Source organism: Miniopterus schreibersii, assembly GCF_964146895.1.
Source record: "Miniopterus schreibersii genome assembly, chromosome: 2".
Classification (NCBI taxonomy): domain Eukaryota; kingdom Metazoa; phylum Chordata; class Mammalia; order Chiroptera; family Miniopteridae; genus Miniopterus; species Miniopterus schreibersii.
In genome coordinates this window covers 163457232-163483866 of record NC_138102.1, presented here as the reverse complement: position 1 = coordinate 163483866, position 26635 = coordinate 163457232, and the positions used below count along the sequence as shown (strand labels likewise).

At 33.3% G+C, this 26635-nt stretch overlaps 1 protein-coding gene across 6 annotated transcripts in view; it reads left to right on the top strand.

Annotated features, from left to right (window-relative positions):
• ATF7IP (activating transcription factor 7 interacting protein) overlaps window positions 1-26635 on the top strand; it is a 110217-nt gene that overhangs the window by 30114 nt on the left and 53468 nt on the right. For 5 of the 6 annotated variants that reach the window (XM_081129382.1, XM_081129381.1, XM_081129378.1 and 2 more), the window contains exons 2-5: window positions 11518-13118; window positions 20235-20315; window positions 21936-22081; window positions 23444-23581. In XM_081129382.1, coding sequence (XP_080985508.1) covers window positions 11525-13118; window positions 20235-20315; window positions 21936-22081; window positions 23444-23581 — 1959 coding nt within the window. In that variant the 5' untranslated portion in view covers window positions 11518-11524. Of the gene's footprint in view, window positions 1-5390; window positions 5982-11517; window positions 13119-20234; window positions 20316-21935; window positions 22082-23443; window positions 23582-26635 lie in introns of those variants that run through there. The other variant, XM_081129380.1, reaches the window with a different exon arrangement.

Sequence of the window (26635 nt, the reverse complement as noted above, 5' to 3'; positions counted from 1 at the left end):
TCCCCTGTGTGAATAGGGTCGTAGTTTATTTGTAAACAAGATCTATGCATATAAGATGAAAGTTACCTTAAAGATGTGAGTACAATTGTAGTTAGATTCCAGGTTATCCAAGTCACATATTAATTAATACAACATTAAGAAAGTAATTAAGACAATAAGCTAAGTTACTTTTCATCCAGACCAGTGTTTAAAATAATAGTATATTTCAAAAAACTTGGTTAAACTTAATTTTAAAATCTAGCTATCCTTTTTTTTTTTAAAATATATCTTTATTGATTTCAGAGAGAGGAAAGGAGAGGGAGAGAGAGAGAGAGAAACATCAATGATGAGAGAGTCATTGGGGATGGAGCCTGCAACCCGGGTATGTGCCCTGACCAGGAATCGAACCCGGATCGCCTGGATCCTAGGTCGATGCTCAACCGCTGAGCCACGCCCGGCCGGGCTAAAATCTAGCTATCCTTAAATGTTGATCAAAAGGATTGTTATTTGGTGGATTGTTCACTTGATTTTTCTCCATCCTTCACTGGAGCTCTTTTTGTTACTTAAAACTATCTTCATTCCTATATGTTTCAAAGGCATTGTTTCTAAGCTTTATTTATTATTAAAATAAATTCTTCATATATAACTTTCATAATTAAATGTTAAAACCTTCCTAGTATTGCATATATGAATTCATTTTACATTTTGAATAACAGTGACCAAAGAAAACATCTTACCACTTCCATTAAAACACATTGATGGAAGTCGATGTAAGAAATGCATAGACCATATACTTTAATAAATAAATAACTTTGTTTTAACATGTCTTGACTGTCTAACCAGCCTTTTATTTTTGAAGCTATAAATTAAATTATTGAAATTAAAATTATTATTATTATTTTTTTTTACCCTATTATTTTTTTCTCCCCTTCATTTGGTCATTTCTTACTGGCCTATGGTCTTCATAGTTATTACATTAGTCTGCACATTGTTTGCCTCAGTAATTTATTTTCCTCACTGACAGGAATTATTTTACTATGATTGCAAAAATAATTATTGAGTGCTTGTTGTATAGAAGACACAACTATATGTTGAAACAACTTCGTGTTAAAAATGAATAAGACATAATCCTCACCCTATTTAAAGATATGCCATATTTTTAATAAACAGCAAACAGTCTCTTATGTGTAACTCCTTCCCAAATAATTGCAGGGGAAATGTGCTAGAAAAAAATTCAGTGCTGTTCAGATTTTGAGAGATATCAGATATTAGAGATACCAGAAGTGTGATTAAAGCACCTCATTATTTTCCTGAAAAAAGAAAACCACTTAAATTTTATGTACACACACATATGCATATGTAAAATAATATGGACAGTGGTATGTAACTTTAAAGTGCCTATTTATTTAGCTTAACATTCATTTTTATTTCATTGTTACTTAGAAAAGGTGCCAAGTTAATATTAGATGATGAAATGCAAAGCACATTTTTTCCTCCTAAGAAACAGAGTGTTTTTTGCTGATAGTTTTGCTCTTATATTCACATCTATCCTGGGATTCATGCTAGCATATTGTTTCTATTTTTAGGCTGTTGCCAGGCAGATTTAAAATTTCTCCTGTTATGGTTGCCCAATTTCTAGCTTTCTGATTGGTTATAAGAGCTTGCTTTCTTCAGCCAACCACAGTGACTATGCAAATTGTATTTCAGTTTCTGTTGCTGTGAGAGAACTGATAAGATGGCTGCAGGGGGCTCCATTTGGGGTATGTTTATTATTTTAAAGAAGATTTTCATTGTGTAGTTACAAGCAGAAGTATATTTCTTTCAAAATGTTTTATTTTTTTAAATATGAAATCAAACTACCTAAACAAGTTTTAAAAGGCTGAAAATGCTTCTCGTGTCATATCTGATTAATTTTAATGGTGCTATGTATTACACTCTGCCAGAGGCAGCATTATGTATAAGTGGGCATATTTATTACCTTTTTTAGTAAATAAGCATCCGGATTCCCCAAAGAGAGGTTGTCCTCTGTGTGTAAACTTACTGTATGTGAACATACCAGCATGTTAATTTACAATTCTGTCAGAAATATTCTAGATTGCTACCTTTGCTTACTAAAAAAATCATTTAGTTTTCTCATTTAAGGATTATTTTAGATGTTAGTTATATACATATAATGCATCCTTCTTTTAACCAGTATTTACTAAGTGTATACTATGTGCCACACTATGTAGCTCATTAATATTGTACCAGAATACTTATTGTTTATTTTTGTTAAATGACCTCTGAAGCACATCATAATGATATCAACATATTTTAAGATGTTTTATGAAGGCAAAACTTTAGACACTTAAAATATATTCATCTTATAATCAGTACATGATGAGATGTGCCAAAGTGTTTGATTAAACAATACATAAATATAGGTATTAAAGTCCATTTATGATAATTATTTCTAAAGAGATACATTTAAAGTACTGGCAAGTACAGTAGATGGTGGCCAGATACATCATATGGATAAAGAAAATATTGATAAAATGTAACTAAGCCTTATGTAACTCCAGAAAATTCAGTGAGTATCTCATTTTAAAATAAATTTATCAACATTAATTAGTTACAAAGCTTTTGTTATAGGGCCAGTTTATAATAGAAGAGAATGCTTCTATTTCACTTAAGACTGTCTATTCCTTCTGGTAAAAGATAGTTAACCACATTTTCTGTGTAGAAGACTTTAAATATAGGTACATGGAGGGTTCACCTGCACCATGCTCAGCACTGTTTTTTATTGATAAAATTTGCTGTGTTCTTTTATAAGAGTATCTCATGCCCATTGCTACCATCATGTGAGATAAGCATCCTATAGAGTTATGTCCCATTTAGGACAGGAGAAAAGAGTAACTGTCTTATCTCAGATGAGCACATAGAGAACAAGGCTGCTGTTATTTTATATGTATTCCGTTCATCACCATTAAAGCACAGATGTACTTGTTGGCCTAGAAACATAAACTCCCTAAAGTATGAACCAGTACTCAGTTCTCTTCCTATACTTGTTTTGTGTATGTTAGAAGTGTGATCCAATAAAGGGAGGTTAGGTTAAAAACAACTGAAAAACAAAAATATTCAACTGTAGTTCTGCTGTTATTTTAAAAGACTAATAACAGGTTTACTGAGATACCATACAATTCACCTGTTTAAAGTGTACAATTCAGTGGGCTTTAAATTTTTTTTATATATTTAAATTTAGTGTTTAAAAAAAAAAAATTCAGTTGTGCATCACTACAGTTAATTTTAGAACATTTTTATTACTCCATAAAGAAACCCTGTACCTTTTAGCAGGCACTCTCCATTTCTTCCCCAAGCCCCCAACTTTCGGCAACACTAATCTGCTTTCTGTCTTTATAAATATTTGCCTTAGCAATTATATTAAGTGACTTCATTTTCAAAGAGAGAGAGAAGAAAATTGTGGCAAACTTGTAGTTTATTGCTTAACATCATCATACAGCTTATTGCTGATAAAATAGGACTCCCCATGGTAGCAAAATTTAAAGGCTGAAATTTGTAAGAAGGGTGCTGATGCTAATAAAAACTTCATGCTGAATTGGGTGTCTGGTTAACCTTACTAAGTTAAAATTATTATTCATGTGATGGGATGCATGATAGCAGCATGGTTGTTAATGTCTTAATTCAGATCATTTGTAAAGTTGAATTTATATAAATTGTTACTTAAATGAGGAAAGCATGTGCCTTGGTATAGGGTCTGACATAATTGCCCCTTGACAAGTGTCAGTTAAAAACATGGCCTTTTGTAACTTCACTCATTGTCAGCATAGGTGGTATTGGAGTTTGATAAGTGGGAGAAGCTAGAAGGTAGGGCCTTGATGAATAACTGGCTAATTTTTCTAAGAAGATATAATTTGATAAATGTGTTCTAAAATTGCATTATTTTGTTAAGGTCAATTAGTTTTAATTTGCCTGTATAACAGAATGATCCTAAAAATACACTTGGAAAAGTGATTGTAAGGCATCTTGAATTTTTTTCATGTAGACTACCCTAGTAAGTCTCAAAACAAAGCAATGAATACAACAAATTAGCATAGTGGCCTCTCTGGTTTTGATGTAACCGAAATTTTAAGAGCATGATTTGCTCCTGCTTTGTCCAGGGAATTGTTGGTAAAGCAAATTCCTTATCCTCTTAGTTGTTGATTATTTTTAAAAATTTAGTTAGGGGATATTCCATTCCATATTTTGATATCCAGATAATATCATTAGGTTGATCACAGGCAGAAGGGGTTATTTGTTGTGTCAAATATCATGAACTCTTAGTACTTCACTGAATTTGTGAGTGCTGGGTCCTCAAGTAAATATTGCCAGTGCTTTGTGATTGACTGGGAAAGAATGTCTTGAAAGCAAGACAATAGAAATATGATGAAACAGAAGTAATGGACGTAGTGGTAATGTTTTACTGAAGCTTTAGAAAACTGTTAACAGAGATGATAAGATATCCATTATTTAAGATAAAAAATTTAAAAGTCTTGTATACTAAATTTCAGCAGATAAGTATCAAAGTGGATGAACCATTATATTATCAGGTTCACCAGTCTCATTAATGGGCAATAAAGAATAAATCAGATTATTAACATTTATTGTGCCATACACTGATTATTCTTTATGATTTATTTTCAGGATTATTGCAAAATTCTTCAACTTTTGGGATGCAAAATAAAATCACGTAGTTCTCAACTGAGCACTTAAAAACCTAGTAGCAGGGTTGTATTTCTAATAAGACTAGAAATCATCAGTGTAAAGTGATTATTTATGAATAGGCCATTATTAGTCAGGTCTGTTGACTAATATTTATTTAGGCCATTTAATGAAAACTCAGAATCTGAGTAAAAATTATTTCAGCACACCTTTCAGAATAATATTATCCTCATCATAATAATGTCAGTTAACAATATGAATGTAATTGGAGTGCCTGTGTCAAAGATAGAAGTGTCAAGTGCATTTAAATGGTTTTGCTTAACATTTTGTAAGATTTTGCCAAGTTTTATTTTTAAGTATACTTCACCAGGTATCCAAAACTTTGAGTTAATATGGTGTTTGTATGTGTGTGCATTTCGAACCAACAGTCCTGGTATTTCCTATTGCTTTGTCAGTTAAGGCTGCTTGGAAAGAAGTAGTACAGACCCTGTTTATTTAATCAGAAAAACCCTGCCTTAGAGCTGTTACTCAGACAAGGAATCAGGGGATATGTTACAAGTTGTTTCAGTTTAATTGTTCACGTATGTTTTCACTTTTCATACTATTTGTATTCTTGATAAAGCACTTGCCCGCATCTGCTTTCCCCTGTTGCTGGGCAAGGTTCTGCTGCTTATACCTGATTGGTTTTCGGCAACCAAGGCTTTGAGCCAATCAGACAGTGAATTTCCTGTCTCTCACAGGACTGAAGCATTCAAGCAGCTGCTGATTTATTTTGCCTGTGGGGAGATTATGTAAACTAAGAGTATGGCTACAGCAAGCTCCCTCTTGGGTATGTTTTGAAAATGACAAGGTTCATCTGTAACAGAAAGAGAAAAAAAATGAGGTTTATTTTAAAAACTTGTTTACTAAGAAAATTCGATACGTAGTGAATTTGAGAAAAAATATATTCTTAGGGTGGATTTCCTATTTTTATACCGCAGTTGTACTTTTAAAGGAATGTAGAATTTTGTAATATAAAAAAAATTCCCTTTAGTTTACATGAATATTTATTTAATGTGTAATTTACACATTTGCTTTATTGCTTCCAAAGCAGAGAGCTCATATAACCTTTTTACAACCTTCTGTGAAAGGCAGTTAAGGAGAAAAGGATGTAGTAATTGTACTCACAACACAGTATAGGTTGTCAAGAAATAGACATCTATAGTGCAACAGACAACAAAACATCATAATGCTATCCATAGTAAGCCTTTGGATACAGAATACTATTGATTTTTGGAATTGGAAATCTTTAACAATAGTGATAGGTATGTATAAAAATAATCTTTCGTTATTTGGAGTTAAGGTTTCGCTGGATTTTTAGTTTATAAATATTGACTGGATTTTTATAAAGAAATTTACATTTGAATTTTGCAGATTCTAACCCATTGTGTAGAAAAGTGTGTTCTTGTTGTTTTCCACATTTGACTCATTCCCCAGATAGGGAATTGATTTGTATTTTTGGAAACATTCATGGACATTTAGAGGAAGATAAGATTTACACCTTTTATGCTATTTTAATTTATTTATTTATACGGTATATTTAATGTATTTTATATGGATTTAGGATTTTATGAAGTTATGTTCTAGATTACTTATATCAGACAAAGAGAAAGAACCTTACTGAAGTATTGCAGTCCAGGTTTTAACTGTGTTTTTCTGACCTTATTGTGTCCTGTTGCTGGGCAGGAATCAGAATGCTGGCTACTGATTGGCCGAGTTTGTGAGCAACTCTTGAACAGCCACTTAAATTCTTGAGCTTTCTGAGCAGGCAGATTGTAGGCTAAGATACAACAGCTTTTGGAATTATTTCCTTTTGTTGTTTCATAGCTGTGATCTCTTTGCTAGAAAGAAGAGTGAAAGGAGTGGGTGGAGGGGGATGAAGCAGAGAAGAAAATAATCTTTTCACTTAAAGAAGAGGTTCATTGGGCTTTCCTTAAAAATAATTCACCCAAAATTTGAAAAATAATTCTAAGACATAGAGATTTATTTGCAGGTAACACACTCTTCTTGGTTATTTAAATATAAATTTTTTGAGTAAAGGTGAAACTCTTGTTAATGCTGTACAAAAAGATTTTATTGGTGAAGGTATTCCCCTACAGTTCTTGAATCTAAATATATGACTTAAAAACATTTTTTAAAAACTATCTTCTTCATGAAAATATATTTACCTTAAAAACATATTTTTACTATCTTCCTCATGAAAGAATATTTGAGCAGAAAGTTCATCACATTTTACATATTTACTTCTAGATATGGTAGACATTTTCTACTGTAAAATATAAATGCTTTTTCCTGGGAAAATGGATTACAGGCATGTGAGAGCTTCATGATTGTAATGTTGCCACCTAAAAAAGTAGTATTTCTTTTGTAGGATAGTTTTGTGAATGGCATCTCAGTTACAGATGACGGTATTTAAAATGATCCTTAGAAAGGTTTTGTTCAGGTAATATAGCCATGGAGACTTGTTTGCAGGTAACACACCCTTCTCTAATGTGTGTCTTTCTTAAATATATTTTGCTTATGCAAAACATTTTAAAAACCTACTGCTGATTGGTTTGCATGGATGTGGCTGAACTAGTATGAACTGGTTATCCATGCTACTTCCTTATTGCTTTGTTTGTTTTCCCATTATATTTAGAACCCATAAAAGATCCGGTAAATGGCTGTAGTGTGCTCCCTTGTGGGTATAGATGGTAGTTCTGTAATTCTTTGTATAATACTTTATTATTTCTGAATTGAACGGTAGTTTTGTTGATAGAATCAGCTTGCTTAGATTGTATTTATTTTCATTAAATATTATTTGGTGGTGGGAATTTATTTTTTTAAAATTTATTTTATTTTTTTAATAAAATATATTTTTATTAATTTCAAAGAGAGGAAAGGAGAGGGAGAGGGAGATAGAAACATCAATGATAAGAGAATCATTGATCAGCCACCTTCTGCACTGTCCCTACTGGGGATTTGAGCATGCAACCTAGGCATGTGCGCTGACCGGGAATCGAACCATGACCTCCTGGTTTATGGGTTGATGCTCAACCAATGAGCCACACTGCTGGGCACAATTTATTAAATATTATTTGGTGGTGATGTTTACATGTTGGATTTTCTAATTAATAAACAAAACAAAAGTATTTCAGAGAAATTTGTTTCAGATTATCTAGTTTAAGCTTTAAAACATTCTGAATATATATATATAGACAATTACGATAACATTTTTTGAGTGCTTAAAACATTCTGAGTGTTTAATGTATAGGATTTCATTTACTCATCACTACAACTTCTGTTGCAGGTACTGATACTTCCTTTTTAAGGTAGCTGAAACTAAAAATTGAAATGTTAGGTAACTTACTCTGTGTCTCATAAGTACATGGGAGAGCTGGAGTTCAAATCCATGTTTCTGTATGCAGATGTCATGTTCTTAATGGGGTTACTAAAAATTATGAAAATATATTTTTTTAGAGTAATGCTTATTTTTAATGGAACTGGTAATAATTGCCAACTATTCATATAACAGTTGAGAGATGTGGGTATTATGAAGCCAATGTCCAAAAAATTACTGTTCAGTATTTAAAAATATTTAAAGGGGAGCCATACTTCTTCTATTATTAATTTAATTCTTTTTGTAGCTTTGGAGTCAGCAGAGAAAAGTGACTACAAAATTTGCATTATATCTTCTTTGCAGAAAATTTTTCAGTTAGCATGAGTTCGGAATGGATAGTGGGTGGAAAAAAACTTGAAAATTAAATTTTAGACTGCAGTTAATAATCCTTAAAATAGTACCTAAAATAATTTTGCATTGAAGTTTCTGCTCAGTTGTAGAATAATTTTTCTAAATAGTTTTACTCAGTTCCATATTTAAATTAAAAGGCTAGGAAGACTAAGAAATATAAGTAATTTTCTTAATGTTGCAGAATGAATGCAGAATGTACCACAATCTAGAAGTACTATGACAGAGTGGTAGTTCTAAAGCTGTACTGGCCTCCAGCAAGTGGGCTAGGCCATTGTTTTATACCTGGCAGCCAAAGGAACAATGAAACACCAGGAACATACTTGTAATTCAGGGTTGGGGAACCTTTTTTCTGCCGAGGACCATCTGGATATTTATAACATCATTCACAGGACATACACAGTTATCAACTTAAAAATTAGTTATGTTAAAAGCTCCTAGATTTATTAAATTTCGAGTCCCACTTGCAGTTGCCTTGGCAGGGCCAGGCGTTCCCCACCCCTGCTGTAATTGAACAAGTTGGGTTTATTATTTGTTGCAGTGAGGGAGGGTGCTCACCATGGGGAAACAGTGAGGCACATTAGTAAGAGGGTGTTAAAGGAAAACCTAGTATAGGATTTGGTCATAGGTTGGGTTATTTTGGGGAGAGTTTGAGGAAATAGAACCTCACTCTGGTTTGGGTGCTGTCAGAAAGTGGGGTCTGTTCTATGCTTGGGTATCTCAATAAATCTTATCTATAGTGAGGACAGACTACAGTGAGGATAAAGCTGCAATTGATAAAGAAGTAGCCATTACTCATTTTTTAGTCAGAGAGGGAGATGGTTGATATTTTATAAAACCATCACTACATTCAAATTAGGTTTTATTAAAACCATCACAGTGCAACCTCTGCACTGAGACCTTACTTAACTTGAATGTAGTGATGGTTTTATGTCCATCGGGAGAACAATATGACTTAGCTGTAAGCATCAGGTCAGTTTATAACAACATTAAGGCCTGCCTGTGAGCCTCAGATAAGTTCTGATACCTCAGAGGCTGCTTTTTTCCCTTCTCCAGCCAAAGCAAGTATATCCTACCATCATTCCTACTGAGCAGGAGAATGTGAAAGCATTATTCTTGCTCCCTGTACATTTTAGTCCTTAAAGGACTTTTGTTTTCCCCCAGTATAGACTAGTGACATTGTCTTTCTCTAGGACCAAATCCTTGCCCCCTTTGCTAGCTTTACTTGCACTGGCCAGAAATGGTGAGAGAGCGCATCCTTGTCTTGGTTTTGATCTTATTTCACATTTAAGTATGATATCTGTAGTTTTCTTTGTATATATCCTTTTTATATTTGAGTCATTTTCTTCTATTAAGTTTTCTGAGAGTTTTAATAATGAGTCAGTGTTGAATTTTGTCAAATGAACGAATATATTCTGTATCTGTTGAGATCTTTTGTTTATTTCGCCCTCTATTCTGTTTTTGTGATGAATCATATTACTTTTCCCCCATTAAATAACAGAAATTTAGTGTCTCACAGTTTTGGAGGCTAGAAATGTGAAATCAAGATGTTGGCAGGGCCATGCTCCCTCTGAAGGAGCTAAGAAAGGATCTGTTCCAGACCTTTCTCCTAGCTGTGGCTTGTGGCAGCCTAATTCCAATCTTCACATGGTGTTCTTCCTATGTGTGTGTCTCTGTATAAAACTTCCCCTTTTATAAGAACACCAGTCATTATAGATTAGGACCCTTTATAATGACATCATTTTAACTTGATTATCTCTGCAAAGACCCTATCCAAATAAGGTCACATTCTGAGGTATTAGGGCTTAGGGCTCTAATTTTTATCAAGTGGACACCATGGTTGTGCCTAAAAAAAAGCCATAATGCTTTATGACTCACTTGTAATTGATATTGCTTGATTTTTTAATATGAAACCAAACTTGTATTTTTTTAATGAGCTTCACATGGTCATAATGTGTTACTTTTTAAAGAAACATACTTCTAAATCACTGATGAAAGAAATTACAATAGAAATTAGTATATATTTTAACGGAACAACAGTAAAAATATAACACTTCAAAATATGAGATGCAGCTAATGCAGTGCTTAGGGGGAAATTTATAGCTTTACATACATACCTTATAAAAAAAGAAAGATTGAAAAGTAATGATTGTTTAACCTGTTAAGGAACTACCAGACTGGTTTTGAAGGCAGCTGCACCATTTTACAACTCCATCACCATTGTATGAGAGCTCCAATTTGTCCACGTCCTTGCCAATACTGTTTTCCTCTTTGATTATAGTCATCCTGCTGTGTATGAAGTGTTATATTATTGTGGTTTTCATTTGCATTTCTCTGATGACTAATGATGTTAAGCCTCTTTTCATATTTATTCCTTATTCTCTATTGGCTTATTGGCTACTTGTATATATTTTAGAGAAATGTCGATTCAAGTCCTTTGCCCATTTTTAAATTTGTTGTTATTCAGCTATAATAGCATTTTAGATTTTCCAGAGGCAAGTTATCTCATCAGATACATTATTTTACAAATATATGATTTGCAGATACTTCCCTCTGTTGTGTGAGTTGTCTTTTCACTTTCATGATATCAATCTCTTATTAATATAATTTCAGTTTTGTTCATCTAGATATGCTTGGCTACAAATATAATCTTTCCTTATGTGTTTCTTCATTTTTCCTCCTTGTTTTTTTCCCATTCCCCTACTGTTTTCATTCTCTTATACTTTTATTTTTCTTTCTCCATCTACTCTTTTATTTCCATCTACTTTCATAAGCTTACATATTGTATCCGACTCTCTGAACCCATTAGCTTACTGAGAATGAAAACTAGAAACTAGTCAACTTTTTTCCAATACTTCCAGTAATTGATCTTCTGTGGACTATACCTATTGTCAATGTTATATTACATAAATTTAATAAATATAAAAATTAATGTAGAGCAAGGATTACTATGCTTTCCCTAGATCATTATTTCAAAATTGCATGAAGTGCTGCTTGCTTATAAGATCAATTTACAGTAAGTCTGTGGCTTCTATTTCAATTATTAAACTCTCTCTCTCTCCCTTTTTTTAAAGATTCAAAATGGATAGTATAGAAGAACCTCAGAAAAAAGTCTTTAAGGCTCGAAAAACAATGAGAGTGAGTGATCGTCAACAACTGGATGCAGTGTACAAGGTCAGAGAAGAACTGTTGAAAACTGATGTCAAGCTGTTAAATGGCAATCATGAAAATGGAGATTTGGACCCAGCCTCACCTTTGGAAAATACAGATTATGTTAATGACAAGGATGAGGTGAATGGCATTGAAGAACTTTGTTTTAACCCTGAGAAAAGTACATCAGAATGGAAAGAAACACCTTGTACCTTAAATGTTAATGTAAAAAACAAGCCAGATGATGATTTAGAGTCTGAAACTTCATCTCCTAGTAGTATAACTCCTGAACTAAACTCTAAAGTGACCACTGAACCAGCTTCTGGTGATCCACCTTCAGGTGATCTGGCTATTGGGGATCCTCCAGCCTCTGGAGATCTGGCCTCTGAAGTATTAACCTCTGGTGATACCCCTTCTGGTGATCCCACCTCTGGTGTTCCCACCTCTGATGAGCCTGCCTCTGGTGATCCCACCTCTGGTGAGTCAGTCTCTGGTGAGCTGGTCTCTAGTGAGCCAGTCTCTGGTGAGCTGGTCCCTGTTGAACCAATGTCCAGTGAACCTGTCTCTGATGAACTGGTCTCCAGTGAACCAGTCCTTGGTGAACTGGTCTCCAGTGAACCAATCTCCAGTGACCTAGCCACTGATAATTCAACCTCTGATGATCTGGCCTCTGGAATACTGGCCTCTGATGATCCAGCCTCTGGTGATCTGGCTTCTGGTGGTCCAGCCTGTGGTGATCTGACTTCTGGTGATCAGGCCTCTGGTGATCAGGCCTCTGGTGATCTGATCTCTGATGAACCGACTGTTCATAAACCAACTTCTGAATCAGCCTTTGATCCCACCTTTGAACCAAGTCCTGTACCAGTTTGTGAGCCAGTTCCTGACACTGACAATACAGAACCTAGTAGCAATAAAGATGATTTTCTTGAAAAAAATGGGGATGATGAAAAGTTAGATGAGATTTTCTCATTTGATGAGAAAAATAAAGCTGATAGTAATATTCATGCTGATGAAGAAACTCTAGAAGCAGGTGATACACTTACTTGTCCAGTTCTACCTCCTGAAAATGAAAAGAAAGTAGAGGAAGATGCTGTCACAGAACCTGCTCTTGGAGAGGAGGCTATATCTAGCAGTATGGAAATTGAGCAAAGTGAAAAGAATGAAGATGAAAATTGTACAGAACTTGCAGAAACCATTAGTGAAAATGTTATAAAAGATGAAAAAAGTGAGAATATCTTAGAAAATACAGATTCTATGGAAACAGATGAAATTATTCCTATTTTGGAAAAGCTTGCACCTGCTGAAGATGAGCTTACTTGCTTTTCTAAAACTTGTCTCCTTCCAATTGATGAAACAAATCCAGATTTGGAAGAGAAGATGGAAGGTTCTTTTGGTTCACCATCTAAACAAGAGAGTAGTGAGAGTTTGCCAAAAGAAGCCTTTTTGGTCCTCTCTGATGAAGAGGATATTTCAGGTGAAAAAGATGTGTCTGAAGTTATATCACAAAATGAGACATGCTCTCCAGGTTAGCATATTATTTACATTTAAAAATTTTTGATTAGCTTTAATAAACTGTTAAGTTTATGTCTACGAAGAGAGCTAAAGATGGTCCAACATAAATCTGAGATAACAATTTCAAGTCAGTGCATACTTGATCAAAGTGCTAGCAATTGTTCTTGCTATCACTTAGCAAACCAGATAACTTAGAATATAAAAACCTACTAGTTTATTTGCTTGAAGTGTTACAAATCACATTTTACAATTAGTTTTCCCGTTGACATCTGATTTCTTTTAATAGTCTTTGGGGAATGACACCACCATTGGTGGAAGCCAGAAATCTTGAAGCCTTCTTTATCTATTTGAGGAAGACCTCATCCATTTGCTTCCTCAGCCCTCATGATTTTACCCGATCTACTCTCTTCCCTCTCATCTTCTGAATGATCTCTCTATAACCTAAATCTGTAGAGAAAAAAGAGAGAATGAGAAAAATCCTGCTTCGCTTTCATGGTCAAACTCAAATATTCATGTATGAAACTTTCTCAGTTCCTTTCAGAAGGTGCTCCCTTTATGTTCTTTTGCATCACATTCTATTAGCACGTTCTTTAAAATTCTTTTATTTTATTGATTTGAAAGAGAGAGAGAACATCGATTTGTTGTTCCACTTACTTATACATTCATTGGTTGCTTCTTGTATGTGCCCTAACCAGGGATCAAATCCACAACCTTGGTATATCGGGATGATGTTCTAACCAACTGAGTGACCTGGCCAGGGCTGTTAGAGCTTTCTGAGAGGAATGCCTTTATAGCATGAAATACAGCATCTGGTTTCTAGTTTGTTCAAAGAATAAAAACATGACGCAGGTCTAGGATACACAGGAATATCCCCCCCCCCAATATATCATACCAGCTTTTGGAAATATTTTTTATTATTAAAAGATGACTTTATTTCCAAAGAGCATTTATTCATTCATTAAACCTATATAGTGGCAAGTCAGGCTCTTTGTGATTCTGGGGATTTAAAGATAAAATTTAGTATTTGCCCTCAGGATGCAGACAAGAATTAAAACACAGGCCATTAAATACAAGGCTACGAATACAGTAATAATGTTAAATTGGTATTCTGGGGGTTTACAGGAGGTTAACTTTATGAGAATATAAGATGTATTCAGGAAAGCACTTGCCTTTCATTATCAATGTATAAAAAACAGGGTTTTAAGGAAGATAATCCCTCTTAATGGCATTTTTGTCCTACTTGCTCAGGCCAAAAACCTTGGAGCCATTCTTTTTTTCCCCTTCATATCCCATATCCAGTCCATCAGGAAATCCAGTTGGCTTTACTTTCAGAATAGATCTAGAATCCAGTGTTTTCTTACCATCGTCACTGCTTTTACCTCTGTGCTGAGCCGCTACCATCAAACCAAAATAATAATTGGGTTACAGTAAGTGCTTAGTAAATAGTGTGGAGTGAATGAGTAATTGGTGCTCTAAGAGAAGTATATCATGGAAGACCTTCTTTACAATGCTAAAGTGTTTTGATAGCACCGGGGAGCCATTGAATAATTTCAAGCAGAGGAGAATGACATGAAATCTGAATTTTATATAGAGAGTGATACTGGGGCAAGTCCTTTAAAAAATCTTTTGGTAGTCTGTATAAGAAAGTCATAGGAAATTGTAGTTATTATTTAATGAGTTTATACATTTTATTTTTATGTCAGAATCTTTATATTGGAGACCATCCCTCCCACACAATGCTATAAATGCAGAGAGATGAATATTAAGCCATCCATGTTGCATACTTCAAAAATTCAAACTTGGTTTTATTTTTGGTTACTTACTTTTAGACTTTTATCTGATTGTATGCTATTAGCTGGTAACTAAACTTTTACTTTTTTGGTTTCTCCTACAAGGAAATATTGTATATTGTGAGCTGAAGTGTAGTTTTTTCATTGGTTCATAAACTATACTCTGTTCTCTTTATATGGTATCAGAATCTGTTATATGTTCTATTTGTTGCTGTGCATCTGCTGAGGTATTACTTTCATCATATTTTTTATTCTTAACTAACTTAATGTTTTCAGAACACAGAATTATAAATGGAAGTACTGAAGTTTGACTCTTCCCTTTAACTATTAACATATTTATGTGCTGTACTAACAGAAAAATTTGTTTTAAATATGACAGTTATAATGGGTCTGAGCAGCAACAAAAATAATGAAAGATCTCAGAAAGCAAATAGAAAAGCTGTTTTAATTTTACAAAGGTAGAAGAAAAACCTAAAAAGTATTGCAGATATACCTTAGTAGGCCTGAAGACACTATCATATTGTTGTATGATACTATATAATAACTGATACTCACTAAATTATTAAAGTCATAGTCTAAGAAGCCTAAGGAAATAAAGATTTCTCTCTGGGAAAGTTCAAACAGCACTAGAGGAGGTACACATATTAGTTGTACTCTGCATGTACACTACATATCATGTACTGTCCTCTATCTAGTATCACATCTCTTTCCTCTCTTTTAGGGCCATTCTTCAAATTATGATAACAAAGCTAGCACTGTTTTTTTCTCCTCCTATTTACTCTTTAACTTAATTGAATTTTGATTTCAGCCTTACCAGCCCCCCTCCTGATTGTTCTCAGTGAAGTAACATTGATGTTCATGTTGTTAAATCTAGGGGCATCTTTTTTTGTGTCTTTATTCTCTCATACTTGGATGACCTCTTAAACAGTCCCTCCTTCTTAAGACTCTCTTTAGCTTTTGGGCTAATGCATTCTTTGTTTTTTCCCCTCCTTTTTGGGCCTTCTCATTCTATTTCTTACGGAGAGTAGGAGGGAGAGCTTTTCTTTACTTTTTATTTTTAAAAAAATGCTATTAATGTTATTGAGAAAAATCTATTTTAAAGTTTAACAGATTTTATGTTAAATTCTGACATAGTTTTCTTCCAGATTTTATTTTAGTTTAAAAAATATCTGGTTGATTTCTTTTCCCTTGTTCATTGGATATTTAAGATAAGTAAGATGAGCATAAATGTTAATGAGGATAATTGCATGGGAATAGAATTCAAGGTTTTTGTCTGTTTTTGCTCCAGGTTAGTAGTGATCGAATTGTCATAGTTTAGTAAATTAAAATTTACTAATTTGTTGTCACCGTTTTATTCAGCTGCAGTTCTTTATTATTTTTACCCATTTGTATTCAACAATTTCTTTGAGGAACCTGTTACTCCTTACATTGAAGTGTAAGTTGCACATTTTTCTTTTCAGAGTTGAGGAAGATATAAAATGAAGCAGGTTTTGGAAAAGGGAATGAGTATAGGAGGAAAAACAATTTCAAATCACTGTTCCCAATTTAGATATGTATCTGGATTTCAGGGCAAAGACTTGGACTGTCTAGAAAATTTGGGAGTAGACAGCATATAGCCAGGCATTAGTTGAAGTTGCGTAACAAGATTAGATCAGCTCAGAGTGAATATAAATGAATATGAGGAGATCCAAGGACTGACCTCTTGGTATTCTTTAAGGGTTGAGGAGATGAGGAAGAACTAGCAAAGGAGACCAATTGAGCAGCTCTTAGGTAGAAAGAATAACAGGAGATTTTGTTGTGGTAGAAGTCGAGTAAAGAAAATGTTTGAAGGAGGAGGGGTAGTTAACTCAATGTATCAAATGCTGCTATTTGTTCAAGTAAGATGAAAGAGGAATATTCAATGACCTGTGTATCACCTCATAAGGGGCAGTGGAATTGAAAGCCTAATTGAGAATTGAGTTTCATAAAAATAGGAGGAAGTGAATTGGAGACAATAAAATAATACTCTCTCCAACATCCTGAGTTTTACTTTAAAAGGAGCACAAAAATTTACTGTTGAAGACATTACTTGGAACTTTGCACTAGTTAATTAAAACTTCAAAACAAGTTCCAGCCCTGACGGGTTTGGCTCAGTGGTTCAAGTGTCGGCCCGTAGACTGAAGGGTCCTGGGTTTAATTCTGGCCAAGGGCATGTACCTCGGTTGTAGGCTTCATCTCTGGCCCCAGTTGGGGCTCGTGCAGGAGGCAACCAATCGATGTAACTCTCTCACATCAGTGTTTCTCTCTGTCTTTCTCTTTCCCTCTCTCTCCCCCTCCCTCCCCTTTTCACTCTCTCTGAAAAGCAATGGAAAAAATATCCTCAGGTGAGTATTAAAAAAAATTCTCCAGAAAAGTCACATTATCAGTAATACTACCATATTTTTTCTGTCTTAATGTGGTTGAGAATCTTTATATGTTTGTTGGACAATTGTATTTACTTATCTATAAATTGCCCGTTCATCTCTTTTGCCTATTCTAACGACGATATTGTCTTTAATTAATCTATAGGAATTTTTTTGTTTTGTTTAAAATGTTCTTACAGAGCTGATAATCTAAGGCAGAGGATTGGCAAACTATGGCCTGTAGGCCTTGTGTGTTTTTTTTCAATAAAGTTTTATAGTCAGACCCATTTGTTTACATACTGTTTATCATTGATTAAATAAAAAATGTTTTCCAACCCTTCATCTAAAGCAACAGTTTGTCCATATTTCCTTGGAGTAAAGTTCTATAGAGGGTAATTCTGAAAATGGGAAATTTAACTCCCTGATTTAAATCTGTCTTCTAATCCTCTACAACATACTTTTTCTACCTTTACTTAATGGAATCTTATTAAAATAATGATCAACAGATAGATATTAAACATCTACTTTGTCTTGACCCTTTCCCAAAGGTTTTAAAAGGATTACTAAAATTATAAGATATGGTACCTGCTCCTAATGAGCTTACCGTCTAGTCCAGCAGTTTTCAACCTTTTTCATCTCATGGTGCACACAAACTAATTATTAAAATTCTGTGGCATACCCAAAAATATATTTTTTACCAACCTAACAAAAAAAAAATAGGTGTAATTTTGATTCATTCACACTGGGCGGCTGTTGTGTTGGTTGTCATTTTTTATTTGACAGTCTAAGGGAAAAGAGGTCAGTACCCCTGACTAAATCATCAGGCATTGCATGTTTTAAAAATTCTTGCAACACGGCTGTTGAAAATTGCTGGTCTAGTCTGATTGAAAGAATACCACACACAGAACTGTATATTAAAACATGGCAACTTGTAATGAGGGTGTACTCAATACCAGAAGAATTATAACAGGAACTATCTGTGAATGAAGACAGATTTTTACTTAAGCATTCAGATGAGTTTCAGAGGTCTCGAACTACTTCAAATTATATATAAAAATGTATGTGCATGGGCCCTTGGTTATTGTTCTGGGGTGAAAGAGGTGCACTCAGATTCTCTTGAGACTTTGGTAACAAATAAAGAAATAAAGGGCCTTGTTCCTTTCTATAGAATCTGTTAATACCAGTTTTCTTATCTAGAGTTCTTTCCATTAAATAAAACTCAAGCATAAATTTTAATTCTATGTGTGTATTCTAAAGTCCTGATGAGTATTTTGATTTAAGTGTTGACAGTCCAGTCGTACCCTCTAAGTATCTCTGGAAAATGGAAATTAGGTGATAGCAGGAGGTTTTTGAGTAAAATGAAGGAATCTTCAGCTAAGCTTGACATATCTGTAAGACTAGAGGGAGCTAACATATGAATAAAAGAGGCAGACCAAACCAGGCCAATTGGCTCTGCTGTGTTCTGAATTATCTGGCTTGCAGTTACCCTAATTGGAGCCATGGCTAATTTTGTTCTTTGGGTGGTATGACAATTTGCTAAATAAAGACTGTAAACCTTCATTTCAGACAACCCAATTACTCTGTCTCTGGAAGCTTTGGGGACTAGGAAACTCAGGAGTCATCATTTTTAGTATTAAAATCAGGAATATTTGGAAAACTATATACGATATAGAAAAAATGCTTTGTAATGAGTTTGCAATCTATAAGGGAGCAAAAATTTTCAGTTAATTGAAACTAGGGTTGAGACATGAGATCTTAATACTCATTTATTTTAAAGTTCAGAAGTTAATCTTTACTGTGCTAGCTTTTTTATTTTGTTTTGCTTTGTTTTACTATAGTCACATTTTACAGCTTTATAGGTTCATCAGTGATTTTGGTCTTTGCCTATTTTTACTTAAAAGTTCTAAGTTTTTTTTTAGCTTGACTTTCTTACCCTCAGGGCTGTTGGCATTAAAACCCTGGCATTTGTATAAGAAATGTCATATCAAAATTTTTATATAGGCTATATACTTTGTGATTGTTTATTTAATTTTGGTTGTAGAATATGATTAAACAGTATGCCTTAATGAAGTCACTGGGGAGCCAGTTGCAGCGATGTAAGGGGAATAAAATAGAAACCCAAACTATGTGATTTGTTCTTCTCTCCCATTTAATGATTGATTAGTTGATGAGATATAGGTTGATTGGCCAAAGGCTATTTCTGGTACCTCTGGGATTTTGTTGTAGCAATGCAATTGTGTAGACACTTTTAGCAATATTTTTTGGTAGCACCCTTTAATTGTTATATTTTAAATGCCTCTTGTGAAAATAACTTTTCTGAACTTGACTTTCCTCAGCTGTATGATGGTAAAAATACTGTTTATAGTGTAAGATTATATTGAGGATATGAAATAATATATTTTAAGTACCTAGCTTGGTTGTTGGCACTGGTACTAAAAAGTAGCTTTTACTTTCATTATCTTTAGGATAGCTTTTTCATTCCTCTTTTATGAACTGTCCCATAACCATTGAATAGCAATGATTCAACCGGTGTGGTCAAAATAATTTGGTGTTTTGACAGTAGTTTACCACTGGTTTGTAATAGTCACAATCCCTATTTTAGTTTTAGTAATTGAATGTAAGGAGCCTAAGTGCTTTATGGTAGTTGTTTTCACATTTTATTAATCTGTGGGTGACAGTAAATTATTAGTACTAAGTAATAAGAATGTTTGTTTTTAAAAATCTATACTTTTAATTTTTGCCCATGTTAAGAGTTTATTATGAATTTGCAGGAACACTTGAAAGTAGACTTGGCTATTCTACCAGTTCATGCTCCTTTTTTATTCCCAAAATTTCATATTTTGAGACACTGATTTCATATAAAATTATTAACTAGATAGTTACACCAAAAGTGTAAATTATAATGTGCTGTTATGAATTCTAATGGAAGTAAGGTTTCCTATTCTCTTTTTGTTACAGAGGTAGAAAGTAATGAAAAGGACAGGAAACCAGAGGAAGAAGAGCAAGTAATACATGAAGATGAGAGACCTTTTAAGAAAAGTAAGCATGTACAAAAAAAACTGAACTAGTTTGAAAAATGGTAATTCATTCATTCTGTTTTTAAGACCGTGGAATACACTTTTATGTCGAGATGACTATAAAATTTTGCAATTTAAGTAAGCCACTGTTAAATCACTTTGTTGATGGTTAACCCAAGAATGTTTGAAACTATTAATTATTTTATAAACTTCAGTGTTTTATTTTGTTTATTTATACTTTTTATTTAATAAGAAAGATTTAAACGTAATATTTAGTAAGGCACTAAAGATTCTCTCTGAATATCTTGAGAGAAATTGTTTTAGATTTATGTTTAAAGCATGGGACTATAAGAATTATCTTGGGTAATATAAGTGAATGGAAGTATGTGTCTCAGTCTGTTTAAGGTCCTCAAGCTTCATGGGAAGGGGAAATGATGAGACTAAGCGTTGTTAGGTTTATAGGATGATCATTGGACTAGAAGTCAGAAAACCTGGGTTCTGTAACTCTCCCTGTCGTATTGCTCTCCATGTATGACTAAGTTATGATTATAAGAGAAGTCATAGAATAGAACGGCATATAAAAAATAGACACACAGGTACGGATATATAGTGAAGTGGAGAGGGATAAGTGTGATTACATAAGGGTGTTTGCCTTTAATAAGGATGGAGATTTTAGTATTTTCACTTTTTAAAAAAAATCCTCACTCAAGGATGTGTTTTTATTAATTTTTAGAGAGAGGAAGCAGGTCAGGGGGAGTGGTTGGGGGGAGAGAAACATTGACGTGAGAGGGAAACATCGATTGCTTGCCTCCTGTACGATCCCTGACTGGGGATCGAACACAAAACCTAGGCATGTGCCCTAACTGGGAATCCAGCAAACAACCTTTTGGTGTATGGGATGACACTCCAACCAATGGAGCCACCCGGCTAGGGCTTTACTTTTTATGTATTGAAAAAGAAACCACATAAAATTTGCTTATGATCTCATGAATGTTACCACTATTTAAAATAGACATTTTCTAAGTGAAAATCTTTGAATATCTAGTCTTTACAAAATTTACTTTTATAATGTCCTTAATTTTATTATTTTTATATATTTGAAATTCATTAGGATATGTAAAGAATGACTATTATTATGTTATTTGCCTAAGGCTGATGATTAAGTAGGAGGGTTTTTTTTTTTTCTAGATTTACTAAGGGTAATATTTACTGAGGAGGAAGAATTAAATAGTTAAAGCTCTGCACACTTAGAAATCTGTGAAATGTGACTGAATACTGTATTTTGTCAGGATTAATGTTCAGTATAAAATTTAGCAATGGGAATCAATGTAAGATGATTTCTTCTAATCTCATATTCACATTTTTAGGTGATTCTTCATCTTAATATGAAGATTTCAATGATAGGATGTTCTCTGTTTACATTGTACATTGCTTAGCCATTAGGAAATTCTTTTTTAGCATATTGAAAATCATTTCAAGTTGAAAGCTAAAAGCTACCTATCTACTTCTCTGATCTCAAAAACAATTCATAAAATAATTGATTAAGAATGCTATTGTGATAGCTAGAAATAATATTTTGCTGAGGATGGAGAATAGACATTAAGAAAAACACCTGATTGATCATTATGCTTTTTGTTCTCAGTTGAATTTTCCAGAAGAAAACGTTCTAAATCCGAGGACATGGACAATGTACAGTCAAAACGCCGTCGATATATGGAAGAAGAGTATGAGGCAGAATTTCAAGTAAAGATTACAGCCAAAGGAGATATTAACCAGAAGCTACAAAAGGTGTTACAGATTATAAATTAAAATTCATATTAAGTAAAAAGCACCACCATCTTTATTTTTCTGTATTTTACTGACATATTCAGGTTTTTCACAGAAAAAGAGAACTTGAAGAAAGTGATTGACCTTATTATCCTTAATAATTTAATTGTAAAATTTCTCTTTTTAAAAGCTACACAATTTATTTTAGATATGTTAATAATTATCAAATTGGAAGAGAGATATGGTGATGTCTTTTATTTGCTTTAGTAACAAAATTGAACATTAGTTTTCAGACTTTATTTTTTCTCCTATATTGAACTTTATTCTAATAGAAACATTAGAGTCTTATATGTTGATATTTTAATCTTTATAATAAGCTGGTTTCCTGGTTGTAAGTCCCTACATTCTAAAATGTTTTGTTATGTACCTTAGGCTTAGTATTAAAAATGGTAGAGACAAGGCTTTTGAAGGACTAGGGAAAGGGAGTAGAGACTTTAACACCACTACCTCCAACCTGCTAAACTATACATAGAACTGAAAATATGCAGTATTTAATATATTTCAGAATATTTTGACAATGTTTATGACAAATTTGTTTTTAAGAGAGGAATATGAAACTCAGGTGAAATTAATTTTCAAGGTCTTATCAATTTAGTGATAAAATTATAATCTAGGTTTTAAACCAATATTCATCCACTAAGATAAGTATAAATATACACACTAGGAAAAGGAATGAGGCAGTAGGAAAAGTGGCTTTTTTCCTTCCAGTTTTTTAAATTTGTCATATGGAGATAAATAATGCTTATTTAGCATTTCTTATAGAGCTGTTGGAAATATGAAGATAGCTGTGTGAAAGAATTTTGAAAACTTTTGTGTGTACTGAGAGTTTACTCCTCTTGAACAGTGTCATTCAAGTATGGTCCATGGACATGTGCCATGTATCTTCTTTGTTATGGGTCTATAATGAGATAAATATGGAAATTGTGAGTAGGCATTTAGAAATGTTTTATCAAAATTTTATAGTGCAGTGACATTCTTAAGTGTCTCACAAAAATATCTGGAACAGATTAGAAATGTGAAAATCTGGTTCTTTAACATGTTTTCTTTAAATCACGATTGAGTGTATGGGAAGAAAATAGTAAAACTTCAATTTCAAATTACTTTAAAATTTCGCCTTCTGGATATTTTCTACTTTTTGTATATAGTATTCTTTTTCAGTAAATATATATGCAGAAGGTGGAGGCTTTCAGCAGATAGCATTGTGTTACGGATGCCAGTCTTTTTTTCATTAAGTTAGTTGTATATAGTACTTAGGAATATTTACTGTTTGCTCATTGCTTAAATACCTTCTTTGCTGTAACAAAGGAATATATATTTGTTTAGGTTGTACAGTGGTTGCTGGAAGAAAAATTATGTGCTCTACAGTGTGCTGTATTTGATAAGACTTTGGCAGAATTGAAAACACGAGTGGAAAAGATTGAATGTAACAAGAGGCACAAAACAGTTCTTACTGAACTACAGGTTTGTACACTGACTTGAATTGTATACCCATTTTATAACTTATATTTTGTGGTACATTTTTTAAGTTGACAATAAAATACATTTAACTTTTAAAGGTTAGAAGTAAAAGGAGCTTCTTAGTTTCCCAGGGCTACCATAAAAGTGGTACCATGAACTGAGTGGCTTAAACAACAGAAACATATTGTCTCATAGTTCTGGAGGCTAAAAGTCAAAGAACAAGGTGTTGGCAGGTTTGGTTCTTTCTGAGGGGTATGAGGAAGAATCTGTTCCATGTGTCTCCTCTGGTTTTTGATGGTTTGTTTACTGACAGCCTTTGGTGTTCCTTGCCTTATAAATGCATCACCCCGATCTCTGGCTTCATTCAAGTGGCACTGTACCTGTGTGTGTCTGTGTCCTAATCTCCCCTTTTTACAAAGATACCACTCATATTGGATTGAGGCCCACCCTACTCCAGTATGACCTCATATAAACTAATTACCTCTGCAGGTACCTGTTTGTTTATAAATAAGGTCACATTTTGAGATACTCAGGGTTCAGATGTTTTATATGAGCTTTTCAGAAACACAGTTTAACCTATAACAGAGCCTCAGAAATTATCTAAGCTAGTACTTTCTAAATATTTTTTTGGTCATTGAAGAAAGGTTGGCATCATCTCACATGTCATAAGTACTAAATAATATCTGTTGCAAGTTATTCTTTATATATTAATTCACTTCCTGCCATGTTTTAAAGACATTAGTTTTAAATCTATATTAATAATTACTACTTTTATTTTTTATTAAATATATGTTAACATATGGTGCCAGAACTTTTAATTGGCTGAAATGATCACATGAAACATGTTGTAGTGGTTAATTTTATTCCAAGACTAAGAAACTGGAACTTTTTATCGGTTCAGTCAGTCATAAGTAAATGTGTGGTTTCTGTTAGGCTATCTGAAATATGAGCATAGTCTACAGATGGTGAATTGCAAACCACTTCTAAAGCTTTATTTTACAAATGAGGGAAAAGTGGTCCATGAAAATAAAATCACTGTTTCCCAATTATAAAGCAAATTGCAACCAAATATGACTAGAATTTATCTATTATATTTTTCAGCCTGAAAGTTATTTTCTTGGTTTCATATCGTTAATTTTGTTTCAAGTGAAGCTTTATTAATGGTAAGGCCTTTGTAGTAATTATGTAATGCACCGGTTAGAACACTTGTCCTGTTTCTTACCTTTAATGGGTCTTTTTATAGTACTGGTGTTATCTAATTAATTATTAAACTTAATTTACTACTCCTGTTGAGAATTTTGAATTAGAACTTGAAAATGTTTGAAGATTTAAGAGTCATTTCATTTCATTCATGTTTCCTATCAGTCCAATGGCTGCCACTATGATTTTGTGTTTTTAGAACCTGAAGTTTTTACTTTCGTATTCTCATTTAAAAGTCCATATCTCTTAACATTTAATAAACCTGGATGTTTCTTTGTAGCCTCAGTATCTTATTCTAATACCAAACCATGCTTTTCCTCCATAAATAAATCTCCCTTCCCATTCTTCTTCTTACTCTCAATTCTTGAGTTCTTAGAAAAATCTTCAAGGACTATCTTCCCATTGTTCTTATTGACAGTTTTTGAGTCCTTGGAAACTGATTCCTCTCAATCATTTCACATATACAGTGAGTTGCCAAATTACAATTTTTTATTTCTTATAAAAATCTATATTTTGCTTACTCTTACTTTTCACAAGGACGTTATTACCCAATTTTTTAATTATACTAATAGCCTTTTATATGACTACTCTTGTACTAATTCTTAAGTCCTTGCTGGTCCTTCCCAAGCATTATACTTATCTTTCTAAAATACTGCTTGTTTCATTCTCCTAAGTGTTTCTCAGTTGTGTACCATTTTAAATCAGTATTTTCTCATTTTTAATTTTGATCTCCTAGTTTTTGATCCACTTTTCCTAATACCTACCAGTTACTTCACTGTCCTATAGAGTATAGTATTTTTATTTTAGGCTTTCAACTTTATATTGTTTCTCTCATTCACTCACCCATAATGATTTCTCCTTACCATGGTACTTATTTAAATTTTATGAAGTCCAGTTTAGTTTGTGTTGTTTCTGTGTTGTTCTGCTATTTAGTGTTTATGGGAGTAAAATTCAGATAACAAAATAACTGTTTTAAAGTTTATATTTCAGTGTCAGTAATTTCATGTTGTGTGACCATCATTTCTGTCTACTCTCAAAACATTTTCATCAACCCAAAAGAAAACCTTGTGCTTATTACAAATTCACTTCCCATTTCCCCCTCCCCCTAGCCGTTGACAACCACTGGTCTGCTTTTTGTCTCTGTTGATTTACATATTCTGCATATTTCATATGAACAAAATCATACAATATGTGAACTTTTGTGTTGAATCCCGTTCTGTTAGCATAGTGTTTTCAAGGTTCATGCATATTGTAGCATGTGTCAGTACCACATTCCTTTTAATAGCTAAGTAATATTTTCTTATGTTTGTATACTATTGAAAATATTTGTTGTATACTATTGGAAATAAGTAGGTATTAATTCAAAATGTTAAATGTAATTCCCTAAGGAAAAAACTAAAATATATACTATACAGATATGTATAATATAATGTAATATAATGGACACACATACACACATCTTGTTTATGAATTCTTCTGTTGAGGACATTTGGGTTGTTTCTGCCTTTAGAGATTGTGACTAGTGCTGCTATGAACATTCATGTACAACTATTAGTTTGAGTACATGTCTTCAAATCTTTTGTGTATATACCTAGGTGTGAAATTAATGGTCATATGGTAATTGTTTGTTTAACTTATTGAAGAACTACTAAGTGGGTTTCCAGAGCACCTACCCCATTTACATTCCCATTGGCAAGTGTGAGGGTTTGTTTACTTTGCTAAACAAGCCCCAATTTATCTGAATTCCAACAGTCTTGGGACTTATATTTAAATAGCTACCATTATGCCATTATCAGTAAATTATAGATATACCCTAAGGGAGAAACCAAGAGCAAATGAAATAGAAGTAGTAATCAA